This window comes from Echinops telfairi, unplaced genomic scaffold (assembly GCF_000313985.2).
Source record: "Echinops telfairi isolate 266 unplaced genomic scaffold, ASM31398v2 ScPeMD7_5592;HRSCAF=6446, whole genome shotgun sequence".
In the NCBI taxonomy this organism is placed as follows: Eukaryota; Metazoa; Chordata; class Mammalia; order Afrosoricida; family Tenrecidae; genus Echinops; species Echinops telfairi.
The window spans coordinates 23,781,918-23,791,354 of record NW_022109491.1 but is presented as its reverse complement, the minus strand read 5'-3'; the positions used below and the strand labels follow the sequence as shown (position 1 = coordinate 23,791,354).

At 47.6% G+C, this 9,437-nt stretch overlaps 1 protein-coding gene across 1 annotated transcript in view; it reads right to left on the bottom strand.

The window, feature by feature from the left end:
- CDK5RAP1 (CDK5 regulatory subunit associated protein 1) overlaps positions 1–6,064 on the bottom strand; it is a 35,380-nt gene extending 29,316 nt beyond the window's left edge. The window contains exons 1-3 of the mRNA XM_045295523.1: positions 5,998–6,064; positions 4,591–4,917; positions 320–423 (exon numbers count right to left, since the gene is read on the bottom strand). Of these exons, the coding sequence (XP_045151458.1) occupies positions 320–423; positions 4,591–4,900 (414 nt within the window). The 5' untranslated portion in view covers positions 4,901–4,917; positions 5,998–6,064. The remainder of the gene's footprint in view (positions 1–319; positions 424–4,590; positions 4,918–5,997) is intronic.
- Between the last annotated feature and the right edge of the window lie 3,373 nt (positions 6,065–9,437).

The window sequence follows — 9,437 nt, the reverse complement described above, 5'->3', positions numbered from 1 at the left end:
GGGGGGCAGAGTGGAGTGGCTCCTTCATGAACACAGGGTTTCCCAGGGGGATGATGAAAATGTCACAGGCTTAATCAGGGGTGATGATTACAAAAGTAAACCCCACTGAACTCCTATAAATTACGTAAAGGCTTCGTTTTGTTCTGTTAATTTCACGTGACAATTATTTTTCCTTTTTAAAACCATACACCCCAGCTCCATGACACACACTGAACTCAAGGGAGCCCGCGGCCCGCAGGCTACTCCTCGGTTCTTGAAGCTCATCTTCAAACTGGCGCACCTCACCCAGGGCATGAGGGGCAGAGGGGCAGGCGGGTACCTCTTGGAGGTGACTGGTTCGCTGGTAACCGCTCTTCTGAAGGATGGACCAAGCTATCTCAGTGTCGTTCACGTTCATCTGACAGCCGTACGTCTCGAGGTAGACTGCAAGCAGTGTAATCCCATGAACAGGCAGACAGACAAGGAGACACATGTTTCAAAAGGGCTCCGCAAAAGAACAGAGGCTCGTGGTGCCTCAATTCGGACACGCTATTGATCACCAGATACACACCCAGATAAATGACAGTGTTTCAGAACAAGAGAAATACTACAGTAAATGTAAACACCCATCATGAGCTGTATTTAAAATCACCCAAGAAGCAAGGAAATATAGTTATAAAAACAATTAGAACACAATTTCAAGGATATACTCAATCTGACTGATTACACAAGGAGATGTTGTTGGATTGGTGTTTTGCTGTATATATTTTCACAAGAAAATATGCTAAATAAATGAAATTATGTTTCTTTGGAATAAAGAACCAACAAAGTATTGTTTAAAAAAGAAAAAAAAAACTAGACAAAGGAGGGCTAGCTGATAAATAATATTGGATTATTAGGGAGAAAATGTATGTGATTAGATACATACACTATGAATGTACTGAACACCAATTATTATAAATTAGTAGAGTCAAGCGTCAATGGAGACATTTAGCATAGCATTATTTACACACATATATTTTTCAACATAGCAAAGTACAGCCATAGCAGAGTAGCTGGAAGACGTCCTGGCATAACCCAATGAGACACTAAAGAGAAGGATTACAGCGTTTGGGGAAACATTAAATGAAAACAGCAAAATACAAATAATCTATGCCAAGTGAGCACCACTGTATTGTAATTTGCATGTTACTAACGAAATGCCTGTTCACATATAAAGAGTGGATTTCCATAACAGCAAGTGTGAAGGCTACTTTATGACTTAAAAAGATAATCTTGAAATTAAAAATGATTTTAAGATTTGTAATGGTAGCCCAAGAACCACAGAGAGGACTCCCAGGTCTTCTGCCCCTGCCATGTCTGCCATCACTGAGTTCCTTTACAATAACTTACTTGGTAGAACTGAGAATTCCATAACTTACCAGCATTCCTACACAGCTAACCCTCCAAAGCTAACTCTATAATTGGGGAAAAAAAATGAAACACACAAACAGTACAAGACACCCCAAATGACTGGGACCTCCTAAAAATTGGACACTGATGGGCATCTCAGGATTTTTACCAGAAGAGGAAAAGGAGAACCCAGAGTGAGGATACCTTTTTGGCAAAGACATATTAGACAAGGGACTCATGGCTAAAATGTAGAGAAAACTACAATAAGGAAGAGAGAAATAATCCAATTAAAAATGGGTAGAGGACATGAAGAGACACTTGAACAAAGAAGACATTCAGGCATCAATAAGTAGATGAAGAAGTACTTGCAATCGCTCAGTCACTGGAGAGATGCAAATCTGAACGACAAGGACATACCACCTCCCCCCAGCATTGAAAGCAAAGTTCACAAAACAAAACAACAAATGCCGGGAGGATGAGCCAGCAGCACTGGTGGTGGGGTGGTAACACGATCCAGTGCTGCAGAAAACAAAAAGACTGAGGGTTACCACATGGTGTGTATTCTACAGAAACAGAGGTGCGACAGGAAGAGATAAGCACATGTAGTTCATCGCGACACACTCGCAAGAGCAAAGAGACAGAACAACCTCGATGCCCACCAATGGAAAACAGGGAACACGGAAGCGACACGACATCAAAAAATATCGGTGAATCCGCGAAACACTTCTCACCATGGATGAAATTACTCAATCACAAATCATGTCCGAGACCACTATCATAAGGGGTATGTATGTATGTATGTATATGAATGAATGAATAAATAAAAGGGTTTTGACACAGAAAGAAACATTCTTTGATGTTTAACAGGGGTAGCAGGGAAAGGAAGTTAAGTTACTGGTTAGAGAGTGAATACATGTTAACTTGGGGGGAAACTCACTCCCACCAATTCTGACTTATAGGACCAAGTCTAGCTGCTCCCATGGGTTTCCAAGGCTGTCAGTCTTTATAGGAGAGAAAGCCGCATTTTCTCCCGCGAATGACTGGTGTTGAGCTGCTGACCGTGCAGCCAATCGCATAACCCACTATGCCACGAAGGCTCCGACACGTGGGGAGGAAAGGCCATGCTTCTTCTTCTGAACTAGGGTCACGATGACTCGGAGGCACCAGAGATGCATGGACACAAGCACACAGCTGCACCGGGGTGGGACAGAGCGGATGCCCACAAGCAAATGCATATAGATGGATATGATCAAGGATATGTGTACATGGGTATTTTGCCTTTGCTGTAAAGACATTCATAAATGGGGTAGAGCTTCTAGGGGGAAAAGTTATGGAAACTTCTTAGATGTAACCAAACACCTTGAGGGAATGAGTTGCTGAGCCTGGGGCCTACCTGGGTTACCTGGGAATGAGACGCTGAGCCTGGAGTCTACCTGGGTTACCTGGGAATGAGTTGCTGAGCCTGGAGTCTACCTGAGTTAAGTGGGAATGAGTTGCTGAGTCTGGGGTCTACCTGGGTTACCTGGCACAACAGAATCCACAAAAGAGCCCACATAGTTCAGTCGGTAGAACATCAGATTCCACAAAAACCATGTTTTCCATCTTCCTTCAGGTCTCTCTCCATCCAGGGGAAACAAAAATGATGAAATTAGAAAGACATTATGTAAACAATTAGTCCAATGGACTAATGAACCACACAAGCATCAGTCTCCTTAACTAACCCTGAGACCAGAAAAACTAGGTGGTACCCAACTAGCACTGCCAACTGCTCTGAGAGAGATCACATTTTCAGGTGAAACTACTGTTCTCTCCCCGCTCCAGGAAAGAAGAGTACAGGAAACGGAAGACCAAGGGAAACAAGGAGTCCAATGGAATAATGGACATGCAAGCATCCCTCTCTCGACAGTGAAATCCGAAGGGCTAGACTGTACCAGCTGCTCCGAAAGGGATCACATCAGAAGATCACAGAGGGAATGGGCCAAAACTACAAACCATGAAAGACTCCAGGCTTACTGGTCTGATCCAGGCTAGTAGAGCCCCGAGGCCCTGGCCCTTGTCACCCTTCAGGTCTGGAACTGAACTCACCCCATGGCTCCATTTTCAGCCAGACAACAGACAGGGCTAGAGGGCAATGATAACACTAGAAAGGTACACATACCTTTGAGTAATCCATCATTCAAGACCAAAAAGGCAAGGAAAGAAGAAGGGGTGGGGAAGAATGAACCAGAAAACACAGGGAGGAAGTCAGGTAAGTGATGTTACACTCAATGACAGGACACCAAGTGACTAAGAATGGTTGAACTGAAACATGATCTGCTCTCTAAACCTCCACACAATTGAAAAAGTATATATAGTATTTTAATTCTTAATGCAACAAAAAAGGATCACATTAGAAGGTATAAATAGAGTAGGTAAAAAATATTGAGCCAAACTCAAAATCATTTTCTAAAAAGACCAGGCTAGTTGGTCAGCTGGAGACTGATGGAACCCCTAAGACTACAGCCCTTAGTCACCCTTCAAGTCTGGAAATGAACTCACCCTCGTGATTCAAGTTTCACCCAAACAATACTGCCATCGAGTCAATTCCAACTCACATCAACCCTACAGGGCACGACAGAACTTCCGCTGTGGGTTTCCAAGACCGTTACTCTTTAAAGCACTATTTTTATTTTTCTCCCACGGAGCAGCTGGTGGTTTCAAACTGCTGATCTTGCGGTTCACAGTATGCACTGCCAGGACTCCTCCAGCCAAACAACAAGACAGGTCTCTTAGGGGGTTAGTAACACTAGGGGTATGCACACCTTAGAATATTCAACCATTTAAAACCAAAAGAGCTGAAAACACGTTAGCTCTTTTCATTTGCGATACAATATAAAAAAAAGCTGTGCAACCGCCAGCACAAAAAGAGAAAGGAAAGAAGTCAAAGGTCAGCGGTCAGGACAGGAGGAATGGAAACAGCCACCACAGGAGGGAATGGGCTAAAGTGATGCTGCCCTGTGGAGACTGCCGTGACTGGGATGAAACTGAACATGTCTAAATCGTTGCAGGCAAAATTGATGATCTGCTCTGTGAACATTCACCCCAAAAAGTGTTGGGTTTGTGTGGAAGATGTAATTAATGTCACTAATCCACATATGAAGCAATATTTAAGACTCAAGTTCTGGATGCTGCAAAGGAGTAAAGCAGGAACCTGAGAGGGGAACGAGGAACAAAGCTCACCTTTTCTCTGCCTTCCCAGAAGTCCATCCTCTGTGAGATAGGGGGGTGGGTCCTCGGCTTCCAGGGAAGGCAGCTTCTCTTGAGGAGCGGATGCACTGCTTAAAAAATGCTGAAAAGTCGGTCCTGTCAGGAGCCTGGTGCTGAAATCCTTCAGGACACCATCCTTCTGAGGCCTCTCTGGGCTGGGACAGGCAGTGCTGGGCTGCCTGCTGTGCCCTCTGCAGTTTTTGAGTGGCAGCCAGGACACACAGGCCACCGTCCCCAGCCTCAGAGGCCCCTGTGCTCGCAGGACATGCTGTAAAGGCTGCATAACAGCAGCCTCAAAATCTGCAGGACAAGGATACACATCACCATGTATGGAATGCTGTGTATGGGGCACTGCTCTTAAGTCATTCAATCCTCCTCCCACCACCCCCACCCCAAAGAAAAACATTAAAAAGCTCCTCTTAACAATATTCCTATTTTATAGACAAGGAAACTGAAGCACATTCCCAAAGACCACACAAGGAAGCAGCAGAGATGGGGGCCAAAATACAGGTACAGTCACCTGTTTGCAAAACAAAGGAGCGGGAGAGATGAGATGCAGCACCAGGTCTAAGGGTGTGAAGAGTATTAATGCATTAAATCCTCAGCCACCTAGACGACAGACATTACTCTTACCCCCAGAGAGAGATGAGGATCTGGACCCAGAGACTGAGGAGCTCCCCCACGGGCCCACCACCAGTCAGCAGCACAGCCAGGATGCCATTGAAGGCTTGCCTGCGGGACTGCAAAACCCGAGCTCCCCTAGTCACTTGGCTACACTGTTTCCTTTAGGGCATGTTCCCCTGACCACACTTCCTGACATCTTTTTCTGTTTTGGTTAATCTTATCATTGGTAACGGAGCCCTGTTGGTTAGCGGCCCAACGCTTCACCCGCTGTACCACCCGGGCCCACCCCCGACCTCTCAGTAAAGTTGGGATAATGCACCTATCTCCATCGATCATCTGTGAGGATCAAATGAAAGCATGCAACTACAATGCTTGTGTAGCACAGGGCCGAGGATTTCGTGCAGGGGCGGGAGGGGGGATGGTTGTAGAAATGAATTGGCAGTGGGCAGTGACTACAACAGCCCCAACATTTCATTAGATGGTCACTCTGCCAGGCCTGGCGCTAAATGATTTCCATGGATTATTATTTTATCCAGGCAGCAGAGCTGTGGGGCAGAATTTATTATCCTTGCCACTTCACAGGTGACAAACTAGGGCTCGAGAGACGCGGGGGCCCGGACTTGCCCAAGGTCACACGCCGGCCGCCTGATACCGGAGCCCGCCCCGTCGTCACCACGCGCGTCCCCCACGCGAACACCGCGGTCGCCCCGGGCACTGGGTGCGAGCGGGGATCCGCCGCCCAGAAGCGCCGCTCACCTCCAGCAGCGGAAACCCCGCACGCCGGTCGCCGCCCGCTGTCCGTCGTCCCCCGGCGCGCGCGCACACGCAGCACTTCCGTTCCGCCGCGACTTCCGCCCGGGTGCTGCCGCCGGAAGTGTCTTCTCTGCACGGTCCGGGTAGAGCCCGGATGCTGGCTTGCCACGAAGGCTACGCTCGCGTGGATAACAGTCGCAAGCCGCGTGTGGCTATTGTACGTTTGACATGTGGCGAATGAGAAGTAAGTGTGTTCTGAATTCCCTGGCATTTGAGAGTAGAATGGCGTGACAGAAGGTTCTCCAGGCCTTTCGAGGCGCCTGGGGGGCGGGGTGGGGGCGGGGAGGGCTTCCAATCGGCCACCTTTCCGTTGTTAGTGTGCACTTAACCGTTTGCGCCACCACCCAGGGACTTGTTCAATAGAAATATGCACACCAGACGTCAAAGAAACCATGTAAAATGTTTCTCTGAAAATAACTATTGATTACATTCGTATGTGATTACATTCTTATGTAATAATACTACGGATTCACTGGGATATGGAAACACAGTCTTTACATTAATTTCAACAGTTTTTTACCTTTTACGTGGCTACCAGGAAATTTTAAATTATGGCTCGCATGATATTTCTGTTGGACAACGTTGTCCTATCGGTTCGTGGTTCGCAGAAGCCCTTCCCAGCCTGGGCTCTCCCTAAAGCTGCAGACGCACAACTTTGCTGTCAGTGAGACACCGCCCCCTTGAATAGCTAATGATCCTCTCCAACCGAACTCTTACACACATATCCAGACGCAAAACGACTCCTGCCCATTCTGGCCCATTTCTACATAGCCATCCTCCCAATGACACTAGGAAAAACTGGGGAGTGGCATTATTTTCTGCCCTCAATTCCTGTCGGCCAGAATTCCAAAAAGTCTCAAAATTGTTCTCTTTCCTGTCCCCCCAGTTTTAGCCCAGCACACGGACACTGTCATGTTAGTTTGTTTTACAGCGTAGTGGTGGTTGTGCTTTGGATTGCTAACCACAAGGTCAGCAGTTTGAAACCACTAGTCACTCCTTAAGAGAAAGATGAAACTTCCCCTAAAGAGTTACCGTCTGGGAGACCCACAGGGGCAGTTCTACCCTGTCCTGTAGGGTCACTGTGCGTAGGCACTGTCTCCATTAGCAGTGTGTTTGGAGTCATACTACTCTGTCACACAGGGTCATCACGCGTCAGAATGGACTCAAACAGGTCACTATCATGTTACCACAAACTAGCACAAACCATTTCCTTGTCTCCTCTTCCTCCGCCTCCTCCCACACTAAGCCTAGGAGAGTTTGTTGGCTAAATTAAATCATATAAAAATAAAATCCTGTCTCTCCAGTATTGAAAACCCCCAATGGCTTCCACTGCCCTTCCAATAAAACACAGATTTCCCACAAGGGTTTGCACGATCTGACTTCTACTTCCTTCTCCAACCTACATGGGAGGAAGCAGGTGAGCCAGCAAGTTCAGAGGGCATTTAGAAGGCGATGGCTTCCGTGAAGCCCTCAGCTGGGGTGGTGTAAGGGGTGGTGAATGTGATGATAAAAATTTTATTTAAAAAGCCCCTAGATCCCAGGAGTTTGAGACATATAGCAAAAAAGGTCACACCACCTATCTCCTTAGGTGACTGGTGTCAATGAAGTCAAAACCACGAAGACAATACACAGCCCAGAATTGTAAAAACAACAGTTTTGGGTTTTACTGTGGTTCTCCCGATAACCTGGAGGGAGATCTGATCATTTGAGGAAATGATCAGCACCATGGCAGTCCAAAATATCAGAAATCCTGGGAAAACTCTTAGATCAGAGAGGCAGGTTCTTGCACAAGCCAGACTGTAAGGACTCCAGTGGGAGAATTATTCAGGTTTATTGTCAAGGTGTTTGAAGGCCAGCGGGGAGGGATGTCCTGTCCTAATTTAGCCATGGGCAAGAGGGTACCATGCCACAAGGAACTCCAACAGTGGCAGCACCTACATTGTAACATGAGCTTGGAGATTAAAGGGGGGGTGGGGGCATTCACCCACTGAGAGCAGATCAAGGCCGTATCCCATCCTTCTGGCCACACCAGTTTCCTGTGTCTGTTCTATCTTTTTGTCACCATGTGCCTTCTCTCGTTACTGTCAGAATTCACAGGATAGAGGGATTCTAGGGCTGGAGGGAAGCCTGGAAGAAGGCAGAATTTTACTCCAAGTCTCTTGCCATCTTAGAGCTCTACTCTTTCGAATCTCCCAGAAGCCTCAAAGGAGACCTCACCTTCCCGCTTTGTGGTGGGGGCAGGAGGTAGCAGGCCAGAGGATGGCAGAACGACCCCTTGCTAGTTGACCCCTTGCTAGTTGACTGCGCATGGCGCCAAGCTGGCAGCATGGTGCCTCCTTTATCCATACACTCAACAGCCATTCCCAACCCCCCCCCACTACTGCTGCACACCCACATCAGCCCCCACGAGGTCCAGTCGCCATCTCCCACCACCCTCCTTGGCCCCACTCCAACACAAAGATTCTCTTTCACAGTGGTTTCCTCAGGTCCCTTGTTCCATTCCACCTCAGGGCCTTTCCCTGGGCTGCTGTGCTGGGAGGCTGCCCCCGCCCCACCCTTCACCATTCTGATGATGACTGAGCAATTGTGCGGTCCCCCCTCCTCTGTTTTCACTCCCAAACCTGTCAGGCTCAGCCGTGTGACTTGTTTGAGGCCCCAGGCGAAGCGAGGACCTGGTGCTAGCAGAGGATGTAAATGTGCTCGTGCATTTGGCCTTTCCTTGCACTCCAGTGATGGACCAGGAGGAAAACAGCGGGAGAGCGGCTGTCCCTTCCCCTCAGGCTCTAGAAGGAACAGTTTAGCTGAGCCCGGCCCACATTCTGAAGCAAAGACACTCAGGAGAGCCGTTATCATCATCAAACCAGTCCCAGAAGAATGAAAACAAATGACTTCTTGCTGTAGCCACTGAGATTGGCGCTGGTTGTTAATACAGCATCATTGGAAACCCTGGTGGCACAGATGGTTAGGCACCTAACTGCTAGCCAAACGTTGGCAGGTTGAACCCATCTAGGGATGCCTCAGAAGAAAGATGTGGTGCTGTGCTTCTGAAAACCTGGTGGGTCAATCCAACTCTGCACAGATGAAGTCGACATCAGTAGAAATCAACTGGATAGCAATTTACAACAGCTGATGGAAGCATGCTTCTTCAGATGAAGGTCAACTTCAAAAATCTCCTTCTGAGAGAAACCTCTCCTAACCCTCCACAACAGGTCGGGTCCCTGCTGACCTCCCTGCTATGTGTGTCTGCCCAATCAGAAACCACACATTAGATCACGGGATCTTTTGATGAATGTCTTTCCCCTGATGACACTGTTTTGCTCAGATATGTCAGTTTACAGCCCTAAGGTCTAGCACACAGCAGATAAACACTAGCTATTTCTCGG